Genomic DNA, 23,286 nt, shown 5'->3' on the forward strand with positions numbered 1-23,286 from the left:
AGCTGTCAAAGAACGCATGATGGGGGTCGATCAAAGTATGCAAGAGGTCGATGCCGCATTGCGTGACATTCATGAGAAGCAACAGTCCCAAAAGGCTACCGGGTCACGCAAAGCTTCAGTGTCGAGGAGTGCTCCTCGTTCGGCACCGCGGCCAAGCGCTGGCCCGGCATCGAAGAAAGCCAAGACTGCACCATCTTCAGTGGCCCCCACTTTGACTAAGTCATAGCTTTGTCATTGTTCGTACTGTATTCCAATGTCTCATGTCGGTCAATATGGTGGTTGAGTGTAGCACTAATACTGTTGGCGGGAACACATTTTTGGATGCTACCCACTCACCCTAGCGATTCTATAGACTCTGCAAAATCCAGAAGCTAACCTCGTTGGGCATAGATTTGAGTGTGGTATGAATTTGGATTTCCAATGCGACATCCCTGTTTGTGACGTCCGTTCACCCGTCCGTCGTCGACTTTCGGACATCTCGGCGTTGCCAGTGCTACTGTTGCTCGATCACACGTATTACGGTGCCCCGGCCTTCCGACATTGGCTTCAGGATCACAGTAGAAAATTTGTCAATAAACGCAGAACTACATCCTGGTTCACGACAATAGAGTACTTCTTGTGTATCTAGCCGTGGAAGATCCTTGCAGAAATAGAATGGCGTTCTCGTTCGGAAGCGCTACGCCTGCACCGGCACCAAGCGGAGGTGGGTTCAGCTTTGGAAGCACCGGAAGCAGTGCGCCAACTCCCGCGAGTGGTGGTTTCTCCTTCGGCTCGTCGAGCAGCGGTCCGGCGGCTACCTTCGGACCCGCTCCAGCTACGGGCGGGTTTGGATCTCCTAGTCCGGCTCCTGCGTTTGGTTCTACTCCGGCCCCTGCTTTTGGTTCTACTCCGGCCCCTGCTTTTGGTTCTACTACACCGGCACCGTCATCTGGATTCGGCTTTGCGAGTAACCCAGCACCCGCTCCTTTCGGAAGTCCGGCTCCAGCACCTTTTGGAACTCCAGCAGGACAATCTCAAGCTCAGCAAGAAGCATCAATTGCGGGAAGCACTCAGTATAGTGATCTTTCTCCGCAGTACCGTCAAATAATTGACAACCTTCACGAGACAATCATACGACACAAACGGATAATGATCAATGTTCAGTCTACGGCACCGGCACTACTAGTTGCAAGCACTGGGACACCTTTGGCGTCCACGTCACAGCCACCCTCTTTGACACACGAAATGGCGAAACTACAAACGGCTGGCAAGCGTTTGCAGCAAGACTTGGAGCAACTCCATTCCCGTGCGCTGCAGCAAAAAGAGATTTGTGGTGAGGCTGTTACACAGGCGTTCGTGTATGGAAAAATTCCCATTGAAACAGTAGCAACCCGGCGTGGTGTTCGACTTTCCGTGGAAGAAGAAAAGAAAGACACTTCTCAGGACACACAACAAAAAGTACGGGACTTGCTGGATGGACAGGCTGCCTACGTTGACCGTGTCGAGCGGATTCCTAGCCCATTTCTGTGGCAAACTATTGAAGACATACAGCACCGTCTTGCAAACATTCAAGAGCAAGCGCACATCCTGCAGTCACGATTGGCGTTGTCATTGTCATCGGAACCCATTCACGTTTCTTCTACTGTTGAATATCAACATATCACACTCTCGCATCTAACTCAGTCGTTTAACACAATTCACCATAAAGTGGACGAAATCAGAACCCAGTACCGTTGGTTTGAAAAGAATGACAGCGACAATGTTTTGGAAAAGTCTGCCCGTGAGGAGCGAAGCCGACAGCGTAGTCTAGACGAAAAGGTTCAATTGCAGTTTCTTCGCGCATCCGGTCCGACGCCTGGAGCGGCCCCGGCCACCACGGTGCCTGCTCCGACTTCAGCCTATTCGTTTGGCGGAACCTCCTCCGCATCTACTCCTGCCTCGAGTAGCTTTTCATTTAGCAATAGCAGCTTACCGGCACCTGCATTTGGAGCACCATCACCAGCTCCTGCGTTCGGGGCACCAGCTCCGACTCCAGGAGGCTCCCTGTTTGGCAGCACTGCCCCTGCACCATCCAATGGAGGATTCTCATTCGGTGGTACCACTTCCGCGATCGCGACACCCAAGAAGAAGAGTAGCTCGCGGAGTGGCCGGTTGGGTCGCTGAAGAAAATACACCTGGAAAGCATGGGAAATGTATATCAGCACTACTACTAGCAGGAAAGATTATGCAAAATATATATCCTATATCACTAGTTACACCTTTGACGACATAAAGAGGCACATTCATTTTCCGTTGCTAGCCGCATGGTAGCTAAATAACTCGACGTATGCCAGAGGGTAATTCCTACTCATCGTCCTGGATGGGTTCGTTGATCATTTCGTCCAAATCTTTGGTTGTCAAGCGATCGGTGAGTCCAAGCGTAGGTGGCTTTAACAAATTCTCTCGTAAATCTGAAAACACAGACTCCATTGTCGAAGTTCGCTCGAGCCTACTGGGTTTCCATGGCGGACCATCGTCAAATTCCAGCGATAACGCTTCAATAGTTGTGGATCTACTACTAGCGGACAAAGTGACAGGACGAATCATCAGATCCATGGAAATCTCATCGATTGTACTCATGCGGTTGATTTCCGTTACTCGACTTGGCTTCGGTGGAAGACCACCGCCGCCTTCGTCAACAATTCGCGGCGTATCCAAATCAAATGGTGTTTCACACCCGTGCGTTACGGAAGTCAAAGAGCTACGATCCATGTCTTGGCTAAGTTCACTCATTTCTTTCGCTGTGTCAAACTTTCCATTCTTGAATTGATCAGGAAAGCTCAATTCCTTCAGTCTATTGGAAGCACGGCTATTGTCTCTGTTCAATGCACATCTCTTCACCGAAGGGCCAATTAAGTCAGGCTTGGTCTCTATGGTTTCGTTATGATTGGATGTCATACGTTTTACCATGTGAGGTTTCGGAACACGATAGGGCTCGTCCTTTTTAGAACTCAGTACTGGTGAAGTCGAAGCTGCATCCCGTCGTATTCGATCGTACTCCTCTCCGGACAACGTCTTCACAAGCTCTCCCACACCTTGTCCCGACCAAGTTGACGCAACCGACGGATCGACTTCATACGGTGGAGATGGTGGACTTCCCAATCCCGATGATGATGGAAGGCAAGGTTGTTGAGGCGGCTGTCGTGGAGGGGGAGCATGGGGGAGCGGATTTGGAGGAACCGATCCATTTGAATAATGATATTGTGTTGGACCGACAGGTGAAATCTGAGCATGCGGCGACGGGGGACCCCAGTGACCTGAACCTGCGCGGGAATCAAAAGCAGCATATGTTGCAGGATGGCTTACGGAAGCGTGAGGTAGAGGAAATTGTCCCAAAGAATGCTCCCTACTAGAATAGTACTGGCTCCAGCTGCCTTGTGGATGAATTGCGCCCGGCATGGGTGGCGCCGCTGATCCCCAGCTTTCGAATCGGCCCTGCGAATTTGTGTATTGAAAGTGGCGATCTTCTTGTGACATGTGAGCATACCGTCCGGGAGATGGTGGAAGGTGTACAATACTTTCGTGACTGCTATACCGATAATGTCTGCCTCCATGTGGGGGAATTCCCAAACTTCCAATACTGGTATGGCTTCCTGTCCGTGAATTCGTTTCGTGCGGTGCTGGTGGTCCCATGTGACGTGCTCCAGCGCTTTCCTGACTTTGCGTTCGCTCTTGCAACGCGGAATCACTAGGTAGTCTCTGACTGCTCTGGAATGGATCTTGCCACGAGAAACCATCCAACGTAACCGCTTCGTTATCTTCCAAATACTCGCGCCCCAGGCTGTGATCACGCGCCAAAACAGCTTTCGTGACATTCCGTTTGCCTGTATTTGTCCCCTGTGCAAACCGTGTCCGCTTTTCGTCCCCGCTTGACTGGTAATGTAAGAACACAGGTGAGGAATCAAGTAAACTATAAATCTTCACGCCAGAGTCCCTCGCTTTACAACTCACGTCGTCGCTCAGCAGAGGCGTCCCATCTTTCCCGAGTCGTTCTTCTTCTTGCTGTTTGCGAATAAGCGGAGCCTTTTCACGAAGTGCTTGACTGATCTTTTCCCTGGCTTTCCGGTCCCCTACATCATTCCACTGGTTGGTCTTTTCATCTAGCTTCAGAAATCGACCCGGAGGATCCTGAGCCCGCCATTCGCGGACAATTTCCAGCGCAACCATTGGTTTGTCGAGACGCTTGCTATTGACGTAATCGACCTTGCGATCTTCCACCATTTGGCGGTAACGTTTGTTTCCTTTGTGGTGATTGGTACCGCCTGCCAAAATGACAAAGAAAAAAAAACGGCACGATATTTTTCGAAATGTTAGAAAAAATCACTTATTCAACCTGTACCAATCGCCGAACTCTTCTCACCTCCTCGCCCGTACATGACATCATTCTCGTGCGGATCTTGAATGTTCGTTAAAGGCCAGTCAACCGTACGACTTTTTGGCTTGCCTTCCGATTCGGAGGAACCGTCATCTTTCTTTTCTTCTTCAGTCGGAGCAGCAGCTGCATCGACTTCCTTGCCAAACTCTACGCTCGTTATCGACATGACGATTGGGTGATTTCGATTTCCGAGATTGGACTTTCTCAACGTTAAAACCTGCCCGGAGTCGGAAGCAACAAAGCGAAGCTCCAACTCTCGAGTTCTGAACGTTAACGTTGGTTTGACTTGTGTCGTTTATGAACTCGAGTTGAACCGTGGGACGAGTTCTCGTCTTTGAAGCGTATTCTTTGAATTTGCAATCTATCGTCGAATGCAGAGAAACTAACAGTAAGTTTGTGTCTTGTTTCCGAGAGGTGATCTCGTTCCGGTTTTTGGACGTGTTGATGCGTTTGCTGCTCCGAGAGGTTTGGGTTGCGGGGAGAGTGTCCGGTCCTTTTGGACTCACAGTGAGCGACTACCCTGGTAAGTGATATTCGCGTGTGTGTGAATGCGTGATTCCACCCCTGTGCGTTCGGCTCGACCTAGTCGCGCACGAAGCAATTTGATTGGGTCCGTTTGTCGAACGTCATTCTTTTGGATCGTGCTGCTAAGGTTCAGGCTTCGGGGCAATAACAACGTTCGGACCATCGACGAGGAAGCAATTTTTCATTTCATGACCCGGAACAAATTCTGTTCCTTTCCTTACGTCAGCCGTCAAATTCAAAAATTTCTCTTGACTTTTGTCGGTACCGCCTACCGTCAGTCGCTCGCTACCTTGCGGCATGATCGAACCCAAGAGTGGTGACTGTGAAGGATATTTTTGTTTGCCCCCATCCAATTTTCGATCCTGGTCCCTCTCATTTTCTGCAGAAAATACCTGTCACGATGGTAGTTCTTCTTCGTACCATGACGACCGCAGCCTTTGGCTATCTATCTCTCTTTCGAAAATCAGCCATGGCGTTTGGGTCTCTCCCAGTATCACGTCTTGCGTTTACAGAATCGGCGAGGCACATGGCCACCAACACCAGACCTCTCCATCCGCCAATGGGCATTCCAGGATCTTTACGGCATTTTACAAGTCTCCGAGCCTCGTCGAGCGACAACGTCAAGATCGAAACAACAAAATCTCCAGTTCCCATAACGCTCCTTAGTGGATTTCTGGGAACCGGGAAGACGACAGCGTTGAAGCACTTGCTCGAAACGAACGACAACAAAAAAATCGGGGTCATCGTCAACGACGTTGCCGCCGTCAATATTGACGCCAAGCTGATTCAGTCACAGAGCTCGGATATGGTGGAACTGCAAAATGGATGTGCATGCTGCTCCTTGGCGGATGAACTGTTCTTCTCGGTGGAGAAGATCTTGTTGGGTCGCGACCTCGATGCTATTGTCGTGGAACTTTCCGGAGTCGCGGACCCAATGGCCATTCGAAACAATTGGAAAATGGCCCCATCGGAAGTTCGCGACATGGCAGATATTGCACGAGTCGTGACGTTGGTAGACTCACAAACCTTTGGGACCGACTACATGACGTGGGATACTGCCGCCGACCGACCGGGATGGACCAACCCAGTCGATCCGTGTGCAGGTAACGCCAAGGTTGCCGAGCTCTTGGCCGAACAGGTTGAAGCCGCCAACCTTGTACTCATCAATAAATGCGATCTTTCAAATGCGGAAGAAGTGCTGGTAGCAGAAAAGGTCACGCGGGCACTGAACGGCAAAACCAATGTCGAAAAAGTAGTCTTTGGAAAGATTGCCCCGAAGCTGATACTTGGAACGGTAGAAGAGATTACCGCAGCCTGCACGGACCCGGCTTGCGACGACGAATCACACAGCCATTCACACACCCAGGATCACGGTTGCATGGAATCGGGATGCAACGATAGCTCGCATTCACACGCGCACGATCACGCGTGCGTGGATGCCGGCTGCACCGACGTGTCACACGAACACAGCCATGCGCATTCGGAGAGTACCTGTGCCGATCCAGATTGTACCGATGCAACTCATGAGCACACTCATTCCCATAGTACGTCTACGGATCAGTTGGGTATTGTCAACTTCGTCTATAAGGCCGCTGTTCCCTTCGAACCGAAGCGATTGATGACGATGTTGGAGACGTGGCCCATACCTCTTAAGGATACACTTGATCTAGGTTTCTTGCAAGAAGAGCAGACCAAAGTCTTGTTCGAGGACGGTATGGACGAAAGCCCTTTTAGCGGCGTGCTGCGGAGCAAGGGATTTTGCTGGTTCGGGCCGTCGAAATGGAGTGGGGCCAACAGTGATGCATGGCGACACGAAACTGCCATGTACTGGTCACATGCCGGTAAACACTTTAGCATCACGTCCGGTGGCAAATGGTGGGGAACCATGCCACGGGAAAAGATGACAAAATTCTTTGATGAAAATATGGCAGAGTTTGATCGCATTGTGCGGGATGATTTTGTCTCAGAGGAGTTCGGCGACCGTCGGCAGGAGATTGTATTTATAGGAATCGGATTGAACGAAAACGAGATACGAGCGGCTATGGACGAATGTCTAATGACCGAAAGTGAAATGGCCAAGTACAGGCAAAATCTGCAGAATCTTTTGGCCACAACTATGGCGACATCGTCGGGTCCGAGTCTCTTTGATGTGGGTACGATTGACCATGCTGATACGAAGTAAACTTAGAGTGTATGCATTGGATGTAATTCGATTTTCTAAAATTTACAGCGATTCTCCTTTTTCGTATGCATTAATACAACTTACACTCTCTAATGTAGCATCTGCTTTCAAAAATGATTAGTTTCGACAATAAATACCTCCCGTTTACAACCCTTTCGGATCAGATATATCCGCCGAGCTACTGCCCGCACTAGCTCGTCGCAAGCCTCGAAAGATACTGGGAACAAAAGATCGTTTATCTGAGCTGTCGGATTTTCGACGGCTGAGAAAGGAGATACGCCGCTGAGGCTCTTCGTCGCTCTCTTCGTCGATGCTCATGCTGCTGACATCGGACCGTTTTCTTCCAAAAAACAACGACATCCGTTGTGCCGTAGGGGTTTTTATATCTTCGCTGCTTTCCAACGGCTTCTTGCGTGGAAAAGCAAAGGGCATCTTAGAACTAAAGTGATCGCTTTCATCACTATCTCTGTCGGCAATTCCTGGTATGCCAGGAAATATCGACTTCGGCCAATCGCCTTTCCCTTCAATTCCAGCCTTGCGACGTCGTTCTCTCATGCCTTCAACTAGGTCCTGTGCCGACATCTCGTCCACGTCATCGCACTCATGGCTGTTCTCGGCTATAACAACAGGGAATTCAGGCGACTGAAACGACTCTGAGCTCCTGTTGAAGGATTCGTTGCCGCTGAACGAGCCGTTGTACGAGCTGTGACCATTCCAAGAAGTATGCCCATGCTTTTCGAAGCTGTTTTTCCTGTTAATTTTTTCTTGACGATCGGAAAATGAGCTGGATTTGCCGATCGAACCGATTGATAAACGTTGACGAGCGGCTTGGAAGCCCTCTTGGAGTTGTTTCGAAGCGGACTTGAGCAACACGGCCGGCATGGATGTGACAATACGGAATGCCTTGAATAAGAAGAACGAGACTTGTGTTAGATATTGATAAAGCATGGCGTGTTGCCATCCAAGCAAACACAACAAATTACGTACCGATTGGATGTCGCGCTCTTCCACAATTGTGTTGGTAGCTTTGCTCCTGGCGAGCTCGACACTGAGTTCTTGAATACGTTGCGCCCGTGCCAATAGAAGAATGGGATGTTTCAGACAATCGCCGACGCCTGCACGCTTTTGCATCTCCTTCTCCATCGTCATTTGCAAAAGTTCTACCAGATTTTCGGACAAATCCAGGCCATCGTAGGGTACTTTGGCTTCCTTGATCATATCAAACAAATCTAACGGAACATTGCTAAAAAAGGGCAACTTTCCGGTGACAAAAATATATAAGCAGACTCCGGCTGCCCATATGTCGGCTGCGTAGCCCGAAAAGTGCCCTCCTTCACACATTTCTGGACTCCAGAAGGCCCAGGTACCTTCTGTTTTCGTCAGAAGCCCATCATTGGACATGCGTTTCATATTGAGCGCTGAGTCGGTATCTCTACGGGTAAGACCACAGCGAGGATTGGGACGTTTTCCGTGCGGCGAGAGTGACGTCGGTAGTTCGTCCGCGCTTTCGAACATGTGCGAGACGCCAAAATCGCTGAGTTTGGCAATCCCTTGAGCGTCCAACAAGACGTTCTCGGGTTTCAAATCTCGATGAATAATGTGGTGCTGATGCAGGTATGCTAGTCCGTGCAGAATGTCAACAAAGTAGAGAGAAGCGTGGAACTCATCAAAATGTCCGTCCACCAATCCTTCCAGATGATCTCGTGATGCCCGCGGATCTTTCCGACGGAACGTGCCATCGTTTTGGTAGGTTAGAATCTCCCCCAGAGGCATGTACTCGATCACCATGTAGAGTAGATCGGAATCGGGGGAATCGATCGCTTCATAAAATGTAACCAGATTTGGGTGCGACAGCTTTTTCATGAGGGCAATCTCGCGTTCTACTTGCTGCAAGGCTGTCTTGATTTCCACCTTGTGTGTTTCCTTGTCCCTTTCCATGGTTCGACTTCGTTTCAGAATGGATTTTTGAAATATTTTGACGGCGACGAGCTGCTCATCTTCGCTGTCGTCGTCCATTTCACCCAGACTAGCGGATCTTGATTTATGGCTGATTGAATGATTACGGTGGAGAAGTTTGTGGATACGGGAATTGTGTGCGTGTTGCGCGGTATCCTTTTTCCCGTACACGTTCTTTTCTGCTTCGGTAAGATTGAAGAAATCATCACCGGACGGTGCCGACGCACTACGCTCTAGACCTCCCCGACGGCGATTGTCCCGCGCACGTACGTTAGTCGGATGCGGAGCGTTGCGGAGTGCTGCGGGGGGTTGTCGTTGTCCCGGTCGGTTGCGATTGCTGGTATCGATGGAAATATCATTTTCGTCGTGACTTTTGGACGTTTGCAACACGGACATGGCTTGGTGTGCGGATACTGAAGAAGATTCCGAGCCGCGCTGAATATGTTTCCGTCGCGCGAGACGAACCAAGCCGTAAGAGCCTTTGCCCAGGATACCTTCGATAAAGACGATGTTGGCGACCTTGACGGGACTTCCTTCGCTGTCCAGCTCTTCCTGCATATTTTCTTTTGCGGAAGCCGTCGTCGGGGCCGTCATGGTGGCGGGAGAGCCCGGTAGGTTCTTTACCTACTTGGTGTGGCAACAAGAGTTGGATTGGTGGAAAGTTCGGATCTGTGGCTCCCCGAGAACGAGGCCGTTGTTCGATCGACGAAATCAAACACCCAAAACCCACGGTAGAGTTCGTAGATGTCTTTCCGGTCTTTTTCAAAGTGCGGTTTTGCGTTCGGTAGTCGACAACGGCTGTCGTCGGGAGCAGCGTCACAGACCCGAACCGTACACAGCCTTACTATTAGTATACGAAGCACGCACGCACGCACGCTCACCGGAACTCTTTCTGCGGGAGCGAGGGAAGAACGACATCAGCCGTGACGAATGCCAGGCGAAGGCGGCCCCCAGGCACGACTGACTGGGACGATGAGGTTCTCGTCACGCGAGCTCGTACCAAACCGAACACGATCTCAGCGTCCGTCATCGTCCGAACAAGGAGAACAGCCGATCGAGAAGCGCAAGCGAAAGAAACCAACGCGTACGGATTAGGCAAGAAAATGGCCTTGGATTTCCGGCAAGTGTCCCGCACATCTGGGAACTTCTGGAACGCATTCCGAATTCAACGGTCAGCGCGCGGAGATAGCTACCAATCCGCATCGTGTACACAGGCCGCGACGACGTAATAGTAACCCAATTCTATGGATGGATTCGCACGCTTCGGACGACGCCATCGTCCTCACGGCAAACGATGCCTGGTCTGCCAAATTCGCTGCCGTGGACAAGGGATACTATTGGGATGCCTTTTTACCCGCCTTTGCCACCGTATCTCACGGTAACAGGCAGTCGCATCGTCACGTGCAACCTATTATTAAACGGGGTACGCACGCTCGTGTGTGCTGCATGGATCGGGCTGTGACGAGTTTCGTCGAACTGGTGGTGGCACGCAGGGATCCGCATTCACCGATTCAGGTCGTGGTACTAGGCTGTGGCAAAGACACCACATTCTTTCGGCATCAGGAAGGACGGCTAACGAGCGTTGGGGGTGACGAAAAGAATGCTGCTCCCAATACAAATAGTGAAGCTCCATCATCGTCGAATAAGGTACATTGGTTCGAGGTTGATCATCCAGCTGTCATTCAAGAAAAGGCATCCATTATTCGTGCCAACCCGTCCCTTTTTAACAGCTCGGTTGAAAAACGTACTTCGAATTGTCACTTCCGAATAAAGCCCGACATCTATACCTCATACGAATCGGAATGTACGTTGCTAGGTCACGATCTTCGCAACGATCCCGAAGGGTTGATGCTTGCGTTGGCAAGCAACGGGTTAAGAGCGGATGCACCAGTTCTGTTCCTTCTAGAATGCGTCCTTATGTATTTGCCAGAGATTGCCACAAAGTCATTAATCGCGGCGTTACCGCGGCACTTCCCACAGGCCTGTCTCTGTTTGTACGAGCCCATTCTGGGATCGGATCCCTTTGGACGCGTGATGGAACAGAACTTACGTCACGCTAATGTGGCCCAAAACGACTCTTGTCTCGTGCAGACTCGGACACTTGCACAGCAGATGCAGAAATTGCGGTCGGCAGGATTCAACGGCAATGTTGTAGGGTGTGACATGTGGGCAGCTTACGAGTCAATCGTAACAGCAACACAGCGAGCACAGGCCAATCGAAGCGAGTTCTTGGATGAACTAGAAGAATGGATTCTGATCATGCGGCACTATTGCTTTGTTGTTGCGTGTACAAATGCCGCATCCGGACTAGGGGAACAATTGGGTGCGGTAGGACCACAAAGTGTGTTGGGATTTGCCACCGGCAAGTGCGAATTAATGTAGTCTTCTCCCCAGAGATCCCGAAACTGAAGCAAGCAATGAGGCATAAGTGTGATAAAGAATGCCAGCCTTCGCCACACACACACATCAGTGCAGTTTTCACCATACCACATAGGTTACATCCTCACACCTCGGTTGCGTAGTTAATAGAGAATGACTTCACACTCAAATTGTTTATCCGGGTGTTTTTTGCCGAATCGTATCTCCTGAGAGACTCATGTTGCAATCGAGAAAAAATCACATCCACCGTCACAGAGTGATTGTGAACTACTGTTAATAGTAACTTTGATGACACAAGCAGTAAATCATTCCGACAGAATCCAACAAGCTACGGTAGACGTACTTGTCCCATAAAAATTAGCTGATGCTTTGATACAACAATACTCTTTTGGCTGCCTGGTTTTATCATTTCTTGGACATTTCGCCTATAGGCTGTTGGTTCTCGGAACATTGTATAGCTCCGTCCAGTGCGCTTTACTTCTCGGTACCGGCCAATACGTTCTGGGAGAACGCGTGTACAGTACGACTACCTTCGAACCCTTGATCGTCTGGCACACACCATGCAGGGTCTTCGTGAGGGAAATGTGCTTCAGCCATCGCATTTCGTCAATAAAATGAACTTGGGGAATTTGCGAAAAAGCCTGCGATGGGCAGGCCCTACCCCGACCGAGCGTACCGAAGCTCTGCAGGAACGCTTGGAGGAGCTGTTGGTATTCGAACTACACAAGGACGGCGGTTCGCAATATCTTACACTCAGTGTTCGAGGCCTCTATCGGCACGTTCTCAGCGCCATTACGAATCGCAAAGACCAGATCAACGTCGACCTGGAGGAGATACCCAAAATGCCGAATGCCACGAGTAATGATCATCGACAGACTCTGCATGATTTAGTAACGTCACCGTATCCCCTGGGACTAGCAAATATCACTGGTGAAGAAGCGTCAGAAACTCAGGTAGCCCAGAGAAGAGTGACTTTTCAAGCTCCGTCGTTCCCAAAGCCTTCGAAACCAAAGCGCAACCGCAGCATTTCAATCGATACGACCGGTAAGGACCCAGCACGTCAGAGGAGCTCAGAAATCACTTATCGAGAGCGTCTTGGCGGTTATCTCCATCCTCGGGACATGAGGCGCTTGGTGACGCCCTTTTCGGCATCCAACGAGCCTGCGCTTCTCGTCCGACGACACGTCATGTTGCTTAACTTTGACCCACTTAGGGCGATCATTCTGCGAGATCGACTGTTGGTGCTGGTACCGGACGGAGCAGATTCTTTGTTGGTGAAAGTGGAGCGACGCGTGCGCGGCGGCGCAGCAGAGGTCGAAGACTCAATTTTCGGAGGAGGATCGAGCGTGAACTCTGCAAGTGACGAGAAAGATATTGGTGATAATCTGCATTCAAACAACTCCCGCTCCTCGGACGAAAAGCAGAGAAAAGCAAAAAAATCGTTGCTCAGCAAGATCATAGGGCGCCATTCGTCAAAATCTGATGACTGCGACCCCATTTCGAGCGAATCTGGAAAAGCGTTTGAAGCGTCACAGTCCACGCCGTCAGAAACGACAGAGTTAGAAGACGCTGCTGATAGTGAAGAAGACGACTCACAGGATGCGGACGAATGGGACGAGATGGAAGGCCGGGAATGGATTGATCTGCCTTTCGAACTGCAGTGCGCTGATGCATGTTTGAATATCGTTTGTGAGCTGCTTACTGATGATACAAAGGAATTGCAAGAAGCCACTGTCGGCTACATTCATCGTATCATCACCGACCATGGAGTTAGTGATGACCCCCTGACAATAATCCGTGCCATTAAGGATGCAACCCGAGAGATGAACGCCCGTGTGAAGGGTTTTGTCCAGTCAATGAATAGAATACTGGACGAAGATGAGGACATGGTACGTCTAGACTTCGGCTCGACTGAATGTCGGATTTGACGATACTGACAAACTTATATGTTTGTATACATCACAGGCCTTGATGAATTTATCTCGATTGCTTACCCATCCGGAGCGGTTTATTCAACCAGTTCCACAAAGCGTCCTCGAGGAGGAGTCTGATGAGTCTGAACTACTTTTGGAGTCCCACCTACAAACTTCCTTGACATTAATGAATTCCTTAGATTTGATACAAGGCCAAATTGATACGGCTGCCGAGCTTGTTGACCAGAAATTAGACTCTGCGAGGAACAAGATTTTGTTCGCCAACATGTTGATAAGCGTGTTGTCGCTTTGCGTAGCGTCCGTCTCATTGGTTGGGTCTCTATTTGGAATGAATCTTTTGAATTATCTGGAGGATGACCCCAACGCATTCCGTCAAGTAACGTACGGGGGACTAGCCGGAGGTGTTGCTTTAGGCATGCTCATCATGCTCGTGTTGATATACTCAGGGACAATCCCTAGATTTCGGCTAACTTCGAGTGATCCCGCGAATTTGTAATTGACTCGTGCTCCTTGTGGGTAGCCAAAGACGGAAATAGGTCAGCATTACGGTACCATGGCTAATTTCGTGTAAACACAAATCGTTTTCAACTTCATATTGACAACATTTTGTTCCATCCAACAAACATCAAATCCAGCTTTGTAAAGGCTTTTTCCGACACTGAAGCCATTCAAGTTACGAGGCAAAAAATAAGCAATGTTCTTTTCGTCGGGGCATGCTGCTTGAGTTGCCGCCATCAAGATGTCATCACCATCGATTTCTTTTCCCAAATGGATACAGCTGAGACTATATCCCTGACGTCCTAACTTTCCATAGTCCATTCCGGGGATCCCCAAGGAGGTGAAAGAAAAATGGCGTCGAGCTTTTCTGGAAGAAGCTCGACACCTCCGTATCGGTAGCCGTGATAGTCGGCAGAAAATCTTTTTCCGTGGACTGGACTTTCTTTCGTCGACAGATGTTGAAGACAGCTAGCTAGTGCCCCGCTCTTGTATCTCGCCAAGACGTCCATGGCATCCGCCAAAATGAAAACAATCTTTTCTCTCGGTATGTCGTAGACGAGGCAGTTGTTTGCAGCAAAGCAAAGCCGCGATTCATCAATATCGACGCAAATCACTAATGATACTTCTGGTCGTAGAGCAAATGCAATGGAATTTCCACCTACGCCGGCAAAGGCGTCTAGCACAATTGCTTTGTCGTCGTGATGTCCGTGAAACATTTTCTGTGCAATATGATTCGCAATTATTTCGGGAGTGACCGAGAACCAACCGTCCCTATCAAGTTTGCAGCCTTTATCAAACTTTGTGAAGAGTCGCTTCCGTTGGGCCCAGTATTTATCAGCGACCTCCGTTTGCCTATACGGGTTGCAGATGCCATCTCCGCAGTCGCCGTTGGCTAGCAGAGAAAAGTGCTCGTTACTGGACACGTCTAGTGGCTTATCGGCCGAGCCGGTTCTTCGAATACGGATTGATGGTTTCAGTGATCGCTCCTCTATTCTAGGAGCGGAAAGCACCGTGACTTTAGAGGTTGTGTCGGCTTGTGAGTTAAATGGAACGCCTGCTCTCTGATCGACAATATAGGCATTTTGCGTTGGCGTTGAAATCCGGTGAGCCAAATCTTTCTCGGAAAGGATGTGAGCATCACTCTCGCATTCCGTCAAAGAGTCAGAAGCATGCAGCTGCTGATAATTGTCAGAAAGGTAAGAGCGGGTAATCCAGAGACAGAAATCGTAGTTTCCATCTTTCGAAGACTTGCAATCATTGATCCAATACTTCTCCTTTTCATGCCGCTTTTTGTGACCTTGGTTCTGATTGTGCCGTTTCCTCTTACGTCCCATGACTTCGAAAGATATAAAAACGAGAAATTGTACCGATTGGTGCGTTCGCCACAGTGGACTTCACCGGAACGGAGAGTGACGAGGCTGATCTAACAGGAAAGGATGGTTTGCTCGTCCTCTGTGGACCCATTTTGGATCGGTTGGCAGAAACTCACAGTCAAGCAAGACACGATGAGAGTGCCCAGCGAATAGTAGGCTTACGTGAAAAGTCGCAATAAGATAAAAAGCTCCAATCAAAAGTTTCAAGCCACCCATCCAAGATACATCCGTTCGGATTTTCGGAGAAATCGCTTGGCAAACGTTTCGAAAAAACTGCCATCTCCCGGCGTCGTCGATTGCTATTACATCAAATCGCACTATACTGAATTAATGTCAGAACATGTCTTACGGTGAACAACATCATGAAGTCTCGATCGCAAGGCACCCCTAGTCGGCTATCCCTTGGAATGTTAAAACTGGCAAGTCTCGGAGCCAATCAGTGGTCGGGAACCGCTGGTGGCGATTCTCTGGTTCGCACGAGTGTCTCGCAAGCTAGGCTGGATGAACTGCTGGTACTCGAGCTTCGAAAAGACGGGTGAGTCATCAACACTACCTATACGATAGTCCTGACACACGTTTTCTTACTGCATTGCGTTCGGCGTTGTTGTGGCAGTGGGCGAGGGTACCTTACCTTCAGTATACGAGGTCTCTACAAATTCGTGCTTACCTCCATCACCAATCCCCACCATTCATTACAGGAGAATATCAGGCCCACAGTTTCTCCGCCCGTCACGGTGACGGAACCTTCGATACATGACGCAGAGGAAGAAAATTCGGAAAATGCTGGCAGCGGCTCAATCGTTGCAGATGAGGACGAGCAGGTTACGTTCGCAGTACCAACCGAGACCATTCCGCCGGACGCTGCAGAGGAAGCTCAGGATTCCAGACGTGCCGAAATTGTGGAATCAAAGCCAGTCGTTATGTTAAAAGATATGAAAAGATGCAACAGGGCATCCATATCAGGAATGCAGCCAAATAAAGTCACCGAAGATGGAGGAACGACGGATGAACAAGTGGCGGGCGAAGGAGAGATGACGTACAGAGATCGGTTGGGTGGGTACCTACACCCGCGCGATATGAGGAAGCTGACTGCTCCTTTCTCAGCATCTGTCGAACCCGAGCTTATGGTGCGGCGTCACGTAGTGCTTCTAAACTTTGATCCGTTTCGGGCAATTATTTTGCGCGACCGGCTTCTTATTCTCGTTCCCGACGGAGCGGATTCAATCCTGGTTCAGTTGGAACAGCGGGTACGCGGGGGAACGGCGGAATTAGAGAATTCCGTTTTTGGAGCAAGATCGGAGCATGTGCATATCTCTGATCCTAAGGAGACACGACCAACTAGTGGATTCGTCAACATTTTTGACAAGCTCGTTCGCAAGCCGACTGGTTCCGATGACCACGGCGTCAGCTCCACCAGCAAAAGTTCCGACAGACAAAATACGTTGCAAACTGTGGGACGACGGCTAAATTTGTCTTCTATCAAGAAACCCGTGGCCAATAGTCAACAGAGTTATATGGCAAAAATTTCAAAGAATAGCGATGATTGGAAGCTGCCTACTGTTTACGACTTTGGCGATGAGTGGAACGAAATCCACGGACGCGCTTGGATCGATATTCCATTTGAACTTCAATGTATTGATGCCTGCCTCTACTCAGTATGCGAGATCCTTACGAACGACACAACCTCCATTCAAGAGGTGGCGAAGGACTATATCGAGGACATATTGTCTGGTCGTTTTGGTTTAATGGAGGATCCGCTCATGGCTATTCGACATATCAAAGATGCAATTCGGGAAATGCGTTCCCGAGTAAATAGTTTTGTCAAGGCACTCGATAGAATCCTTGACAATGACGAGAATATGGCTTTAATGAACCTTTCTCGTCTCCTGACGCATCCTGACCGTTTTCTTCAATCTACCTCTTCTGCCATTCTTGAAGAAGAGGCTGATGAGGTAGAGCTGGTACTTGAAGAAAAGCAATCGAGCGGTTTCACACTGCAAAATGCGCTGCGGTTGGTAGATGGCCAGGTTGATACGGCTTCCGATCTACTTGACCAAAAGCAAGATGCCATTCGGAATAGGCTTTTGTTCGCAAACATGATCATTAGTGTGTTCTCGCTCTGTGTTGCGTCGGCATCCTTTGTAGGGTCTATCTTTGGAATGAACGTGCCGATCTTTTTGGAAGAAAATTCAAACGCCTTTCGACAGATCACAATAAGTACGATTACAGGTGCCCTGTTTCTCGGTGTTTCGATAATGTCTGCCCTCATTTGGACTGGAACAATTCCACGAGCTCGATTGGGTTAAGGATCACCTTAGAGGGTGCGAACAGGTTTAAAATTTAGCAAAGATACATTATAGTAGTCCGCATGTCGGGCCCATCAAGTGTCGGGTTTTACTTTAAGAAAAGATAACTCAGCTCTCTCACTCCCTCGTATTTTACTGATGATGACGCGACTTCGAAACCCGAACGAGTAACCAGCTCTATTGCCGCCTTCAATCTGGTCTCATGAGGAATCAAATCATGAAGCATAATTGTGAGTTCAAATACAACAAAGATCGACCAAAGGATGGGCTACAATACTATCCAATATGCTTCATACTTACAGAAAATTGTTCTGTAGTTTGTTTTTCCCAAATTGTAGTGATTGTCCACCCCATATTGTTGCCGGAGAAATGAGTGTCAGACAAAACTCTGTCCCTTTTGGTCCCGATGAGACTATTTTGGCCATACCATCCCACGCATAGCCGTTGAGCAGAAAGATCTTGACAAGCTGATCAAAGGCGTCAATAACTTGATTTGCACAGATACATTGATGCGGGTTCAGTTGAATTGAAGACACAGCTCCTGCGTCAGTCAAGATGAATTATGACGTACCTGCACTTGGGCGACTCCCCGCATTGATCAAGGGTATCTCGGACTTGGTGGAACCGTACAGGTCTTCGAAACGATCAAGGATAGCCGCACCGACCCGCCTACTGTGTTCTGGTACTAATTGATCATTGGTGATGTCCGGATTGCGGCGAACAATCTTGGAAACAAATTGCTGGGGTTCGCCTACGCTCACGTCAACTGGTTGCATTTCTTCATACACCATCAATGGGCTCTGCGTTAATTCTCTGTTTATGGTAAGATACTGAGCAAAGCTAATGAAATCAAAGTAATAAGGATCCGTCAAATCTCCCTGCTGTACCAGGCCATAGCCAAGGTTCTTTATGTATGGTTCGTACTCGGCTGATCGAATAATGAAGAAGTCTCGCTGAAACTGTTCCATTGGCACACAATCCAAGTCATCTAATACGTTGTATGACGATCTCATTAGCATGACAGCAAAATCTTTATCGAGTTTTGGGCGTAATATTTTCGTTGGCTTTGGTCGTAGAGTGCGTTGAATCCTGGCGCCGACGTTGTCGGCTTCGCCTTGAGTTATAGGCTGTGCAGCAAGTACTCCTGCCGGTAGAAAAATTGTGTAACCTACAAGCGCAGGCAGCATTGTTAATTCATGACATAGCGTCCTTCTGGTTATTTTTGTCAAGCCAATGTTCGAACCCTCGCTATCAGCCTGAGTGTTGCGGGGTGCGAGAAACAAAAGCGACGAGCTTTGATCGATTTTTCTACCGTTGTTAGCCAATGGCTTTAACAACGCGTCGCTATGCCATGTCAGTAAAACAAATATTGTGACCAAGACCGTAAGTCGCTTGCCTGTGCTCATCTTTCTCAGCCGCTCTCTCCATCCACTGGCAATTTTCATTACGCTTATCAATGCTCGGTATGGGCAATAATTATCTTATCACAATTCACCTAAATTTTCCAAAATACTCATCGCGAACGCAAGAAATAATAGCACAAGAAGCTATATTTTCTGGTGGCTCCGTTTCTCTTTTTTTCCTTCACTTTTTTCGGGATTTTTGCTCTCCTCACCGTTGTTAAAAAAGCAAAAATCTGTCGATTGTATGTTGTTGCTATACAACTCGCTATTAGTTTTGGAGGCATAGTAACAATTCGCCAATCATACAGGTCACCTTTGATAGCAGTAAGGTAGTCATCAAATAATTTGGCTATTGTGGGTCCTTTCGAGAGAAAAATTTTGGTGCCCCAGGACGCGGGATCTACAACTTCTATAACTGTAACTTGTCTAACAGTGGGAAGGATTCTACATGCCAGACGTCATACAACGAAGCACTCTTACAGCACGCGAAACCATCCTTTAGTGTCCGTAAGCTGAATATTTCTGTTTCAGTTGTCTTGGATGTTATTATTCCTTTAAATGGGAAAGTATTGCTTTCGGCCGTAGTTGTGGCTGGGAGCACATGCTTTTGTTATTGTGTTATAATCAGAGGAACAAGTGGTGTGGATTGCATTCTACACCAGAAATTGGCAGTGAAGTCGCTACCACCTACATCATTTCTATTTTCACATCGCCTTCCGGCAGCTTTCCATTGACAAGACTTGGTGGCGCGTTTGGTGGCGTAACTTTCAAAACACGGTATCCATTCTCAGGAATGAAGTACAAAGCCCCATCCTTTCCGACGTGGCCTCCTTGCCATTTGTCCTTGTGCACCGGCATCTGCCCGATTAATTGTATCGGATTCTCTCCAACTATGTCTGGACTAGTAAAGATACGCAAAACATGGTGTCCGGACGCAGGTATGCAGTATATGCAATCGTCCCGACCCAAAATACCACCTTGCCACTTATTCTTCAAAGTTCCCACAAACCCAAAAGTTGTGCACTCTTCAGTCTGTGTATCAATCTTGAGTACGGAGGACGTATCGCATGCAGGACAGTAAATATTGCCATCTGCCCCTATGGCCCCACCGAGCCATTTGTAATTTATTCTGATGTCTTTGTCGTATTCGGCGCGTTTGATTGGCAGTTCCGAGCATGGGTCCTCTTTGTGATCGTCGGGATTGGTGTTGATAACCAACACTGAATCGGGTGCGTGTGAGGGATGCGCGTATATCTTTCCATTTGTCTTGACTCCACCATGCCAGTTGTATCCTGCACATCCGTAATCGGGGCCAACAAGTGATGCGGTATCAGATTCGCAGTCGATTCGTAAAACGGCGCAACTGCGATAGCATACTCCATAAACAGCATTATCTTCCCCAAGAATACCACCGTACCACTTGTTTGCCAATTCAATTCGAAAGTTCGGGTATTTGTCAGGATTGTACTCGATTGGTATCAGCGAAGTAGTCTTCATTCGTAAGTCGACCCGGAGCACTCTTTGGGCATTGGATGGAATACAGTAGATTGCCGTCTTTTCTCTATTCATCCCAGCACCGTGCCACTGCCACCGCATATCCTTAGGGTGTTCATCTGGAAGAGGAATCAATTGGACAACCTCGCCAGAAGCTGGACGTCGTCCCCAGAAAGCATCCACGTCAACGCAGAGTACAGAGTCCGCCCATGCCGGAATCGCCCAGAGATAGCCATCTGCGAAAATTCCACGCAACCATTTGTAAGTTGTTTTTGCTGCATCCTCCGGTAATGGAATTGTGGTCATCTTGTATTTATCACCATCGGGGTACAAGCACATGACGGCTTTTGCACTCGCTGGAATGCCGTAAATGCAACCATCCGTAGCATCGTACGCACCACCGAGATGCTTGTGCGTCCCGGGCATCAAGCATGCTTGCTCGTTGTTTTCCGACGGATAAAAGGACGCTGCCTCCATAGTACTCGCTCGAACTGGGAGGTGAAGATAGGAGGGATCCAGAACTTGCTTTGCAAACGTATCAACGGCTATTTTCCATTCCTCGGTCTTATGTCTTCGTTTGATCTGTTTCGTTTCTGGAGCTTGTTCTGGTTCACTTCTCTTCTCTTGTTTCGGGGTCGACGCCGCGAGACCCATGGCAGGAAGCCTGATCCTTTGATCTGAGCGTAGCTGGAATGAAGTGCTCGGATTAAGCAAGGAAAAAATTACAGCGATTGTTCTGGGGTAGCGAAGAAAGACGCAGTAGGCTTCAAAAAATAGGTTGTTGCTTCGCCGTCTTCTACTAGGCATGAGAAAATAAAGCTTTGGCAAGCGTGTAGAAGTAGCTTGCTGCTTACAATGGTGGCCAGACGGCAATTGTCGCGATCAGATAAACAAACATGTAAACATGTAAGCCATTGCTGAATGTGAAATGTACGAGGAAACAAACTTGTTTCCTGTTGTCGATTTCGAGGTGAGGATTTTACACTAGTGGTGCTGGAGTGCAGTCAGAGTGACAAGATACTATTAACAGCGACAAAAAAGTGCGACAACGGCAGGACTCGAACCTACGCGGAGAAACTCCAATGGATGTCAAGAATGCACATGGCTAATTTCGAGTCCATCGCCTTAACCGCTCGGCCACGTTGTCTCGTGCACACTTATGGTTTCGTCTAATATAAATTTAGCACTTTGTTTCGAGTGGAGCACACTGAGCAAAAGGCTGTCGAATTTGGGGGGCTTCGCCATTCCACGCAATGGTATCACGGCATTCACAGCCAACACAAATGCCAAACTTGACTGTGAGATAATTACACATCAACGACAACCGATGTACAAACCAATCTCTAAGAGAGAATTTTCTATGCATGCATTCCGGCCCCCATGGTTGCTGATGCCAATGATTGCCGTCCTGTGTTCTAGAGTCCACTCGTTTAGCCACGCTTTTCCAGTGCACGGCTTTCGCCAACTAGTATTTTGTAGTCACTGTCAGTTGGCGTTCGCAAAAACGTCTGGCGGAGAAATCACGGATTCATACCACGGGATCTCATGCAATATGGGAACAATATCAGTACGACGAATGCTACCTAACGCCACAATATTAGAGTTCGATATAGCCTACAAGCTCTACCGCCCATCGTCGCTGTCATCTCGTCAAGCGGCTCCAATCGTTGCCTTACACGGAGGACCGTCAGTGCCATCAAATTACTTACTTCCTTTGGTACGGATTGTTCCGTACCGATCCATATTATTCTACGATCAGCTCGGGTGCGGTACCAGCGACGAGCCGAAGGCCGATGACGGTATTTATTCAGTAGGTAACGCAGTCGGCGATCTCGAAGTATTACTGAAGCATCTTGGTGTCCGGCGATTTCACTTGTACGGACAATCCTTTGGTGGCATTCTGGCGTATGAATTCTTGAAACGCCAAGCGAGCAAAGAAGTGGACGACGGTATCGCCGGGGAAGGATGCCGATCAGTAATTTTATCGTCCACTCCGACGAACGTGATGCAGATCGAAGACGAAGCCCGAAGCCTGGTCGAGAAACTGGACAGTCCAGATTTGTTCCGCGAAACGCACCAGCGTCGGATCTCTCCAATGCCACAGGCTTTGACGGACGCGTACGCCTATGCGGGAACGGCGTGGAGGGGTACCGGAGCGATTGCCGACTATAAGGCGACACCTCCATCAGCAAACAGTCGCAAACTACGAAGCGCGTTAGTACTGCGGGGAGAACACGATTTTGTCACTGAAGTATGTGTGGCAGATTGGAAACGTTCGCTGTGGAATACGCCGTATGTACGGGAACGAGTTCTCGATGGTTGTAGCCACCACGGATTGCTCGAGAATGGACCCTTGTATGGAGAGATTGTCGACTCCTTTTTTACCGAATACGATTGATCCCTTGTTTGGTCGAACCAAGACATGTTGTTGTTTTACTATTGATCCGGATGCGTCAAGTATCATTGACTGACTGTGAGTAGCCTTGTTGGTTGCTGTTTGTTTCGTCGCATTGGCCTGGCCGCCTGTATTTTCATAGTTGGGTGAAAATTACCTAAGTGGCACTTGGCAGTGAATCGGCAGAGAGCAAGGATGGCGAGCTGCATAGTTGCAACTCCAACCTTGGCTCTTGCAGACCTTTGCGTGTAGACTATCATGGAAAGGCTAAGGAGATCCGCAGATCCGTACAGGTTGAACAAGATGGGATGCTCTGAGAATACTTTGTTTGTACGCACTTTGGATTGGTCCATGGGTACCGTTTGGGTGGGGTGTGAGACGTCGTCCGGCGTTCCAAAAAACGTTCGAAATCCAGCGCGTCATCTCCCGAAAAAAGTGGACGATAGTC

At 48.8% G+C, this 23,286-nt stretch overlaps 10 protein-coding genes across 10 annotated transcripts; 5 read left to right on the plus strand and 5 right to left on the minus strand.

The window, feature by feature from the left end:
* Positions 1-2,199: 2,199 nt before the first annotated feature.
* PHATRDRAFT_49414 (predicted protein) lies at positions 2,200-4,816 on the minus strand. Its single transcript, XM_002184166.1, has 3 exons — positions 4,379-4,816; positions 3,970-4,280; positions 2,200-3,891 (listed from the first exon to the last, which is right to left on the minus strand). Exons 1-3 carry the CDS (start codon positions 4,557-4,559, stop codon positions 2,323-2,325), a joined length of 2,061 nt encoding a protein of 686 aa, XP_002184202.1. The 5' UTR covers positions 4,560-4,816; the 3' UTR covers positions 2,200-2,322.
* Positions 4,817-5,327: 511 nt separating this feature from the next.
* PHATRDRAFT_49415 (predicted protein) lies at positions 5,328-7,963 on the plus strand. Its single transcript, XM_002184044.1, has one exon. The coding sequence runs from the start codon at positions 5,340-5,342 to the stop codon at positions 7,098-7,100; it is 1,761 nt and encodes a 586-aa protein (XP_002184080.1). The 5' UTR covers positions 5,328-5,339; the 3' UTR covers positions 7,101-7,963.
* Positions 7,964-8,312: 349 nt separating this feature from the next.
* Positions 8,313-9,038, minus strand: PHATRDRAFT_15929 (predicted protein; the record flags this gene model as incomplete). The annotated part of the gene is made up of 3 exons (XM_002184167.1): positions 8,313-8,532; positions 8,614-8,788; positions 8,828-9,038. Coding segments are annotated over 3 exons (606 nt in total), but the record flags the coding sequence as incomplete, so codon positions are not given.
* A 1,135-nt stretch (positions 9,039-10,173) lies between these two features.
* On the plus strand, positions 10,174-11,438 carry PHATRDRAFT_49417 (predicted protein; the record flags this gene model as incomplete). Its single annotated transcript, XM_002184045.1, has 1 exon — positions 10,174-11,438. Exon 1 carries the CDS (start codon positions 10,305-10,307, stop codon positions 11,436-11,438), a length of 1,134 nt encoding a protein of 377 aa, XP_002184081.1. The 5' UTR covers positions 10,174-10,304.
* Positions 11,439-11,760: 322 nt separating this feature from the next.
* On the plus strand, positions 11,761-13,865 carry PHATRDRAFT_49418 (predicted protein; the record flags this gene model as incomplete). The annotated part of the gene is made up of 2 exons (XM_002184046.1): positions 11,761-13,324; positions 13,401-13,865. The coding sequence occupies exons 1-2, from the start codon at positions 11,996-11,998 to the stop codon at positions 13,863-13,865; spliced, it is 1,794 nt and encodes a 597-aa protein (XP_002184082.1). The 5' UTR covers positions 11,761-11,995.
* Positions 13,866-14,169: 304 nt separating this feature from the next.
* PHATRDRAFT_49419 (predicted protein) lies at positions 14,170-15,288 on the minus strand (the record flags this gene model as incomplete). The annotated part of the gene is made up of 1 exon (XM_002184168.1): positions 14,170-15,288. Exon 1 carries the CDS (start codon positions 15,199-15,201, stop codon positions 14,170-14,172), a length of 1,032 nt encoding a protein of 343 aa, XP_002184204.1. The 5' UTR covers positions 15,202-15,288.
* A 314-nt stretch (positions 15,289-15,602) lies between these two features.
* On the plus strand, positions 15,603-17,546 carry PHATRDRAFT_49420 (predicted protein; the record flags this gene model as incomplete). The annotated part of the gene is made up of 2 exons (XM_002184047.1): positions 15,603-15,775; positions 15,854-17,546. The coding sequence occupies 2 exons, from the start codon at positions 15,603-15,605 to the stop codon at positions 17,544-17,546; spliced, it is 1,866 nt and encodes a 621-aa protein (XP_002184083.1).
* Positions 17,547-17,842: 296 nt separating this feature from the next.
* Positions 17,843-18,991, minus strand: PHATRDRAFT_49421 (predicted protein; the record flags this gene model as incomplete). Its single annotated transcript, XM_002184169.1, has 2 exons — positions 17,843-18,087; positions 18,118-18,991. The coding sequence occupies 2 exons, from the start codon at positions 18,989-18,991 to the stop codon at positions 17,843-17,845; spliced, it is 1,119 nt and encodes a 372-aa protein (XP_002184205.1).
* A 486-nt stretch (positions 18,992-19,477) lies between these two features.
* Positions 19,478-21,342, minus strand: PHATRDRAFT_49422 (predicted protein). Its single transcript, XM_002184170.1, has one exon. The coding sequence runs from the start codon at positions 21,248-21,250 to the stop codon at positions 19,637-19,639; it is 1,614 nt and encodes a 537-aa protein (XP_002184206.1). The 5' UTR covers positions 21,251-21,342; the 3' UTR covers positions 19,478-19,636.
* A 461-nt stretch (positions 21,343-21,803) lies between these two features.
* PHATRDRAFT_40124 (predicted protein) lies at positions 21,804-22,841 on the plus strand (the record flags this gene model as incomplete). The annotated part of the gene is made up of 1 exon (XM_002184048.1): positions 21,804-22,841. The coding sequence occupies one exon, from the start codon at positions 21,804-21,806 to the stop codon at positions 22,839-22,841; it is 1,038 nt and encodes a 345-aa protein (XP_002184084.1).
* Positions 22,842-23,286: the final 445 nt, after the last annotated feature.

Source organism: Phaeodactylum tricornutum, chromosome 22 (genome assembly GCF_000150955.2).
Source record: "Phaeodactylum tricornutum CCAP 1055/1 chromosome 22, whole genome shotgun sequence".
NCBI lineage: Eukaryota > Bacillariophyta > Bacillariophyceae > Surirellales > Neidiaceae > Phaeodactylum > Phaeodactylum tricornutum.

What these genes read in the sequence shown, in the direction of transcription:
- PHATRDRAFT_49414 (XM_002184166.1), bottom strand. Translation starts at nt 4,559, where the DNA reads ATGTCGATAACGAGCGTAGAGTTTGGCAAGGAAGTCGATGCAGCTGCT. An exon ending in TGTCATGTACGGGCGAGGAG is followed by an intron (nt 4,281 to 4,378) that starts GTGAGAAGAGTT and finishes TCATTTTGGCAG; the next exon opens with GCGGTACCAATCACCACAAA. An exon ending in CGCCTCTGCTGAGCGACGAC is followed by an intron (nt 3,892 to 3,969) that starts GTGAGTTGTAAA and finishes TTACATTACCAG; the next exon opens with TCAAGCGGGGACGAAAAGCG.
- PHATRDRAFT_49415 (XM_002184044.1), top strand. Translation starts at nt 5,340, where the DNA reads ATGACGACCGCAGCCTTTGGCTATCTATCTCTCTTTCGAAAATCAGCC.
- PHATRDRAFT_49422 (XM_002184170.1), bottom strand. Translation starts at nt 21,250, where the DNA reads ATGCCTAGTAGAAGACGGCGAAGCAACAACCTATTTTTTGAAGCCTAC.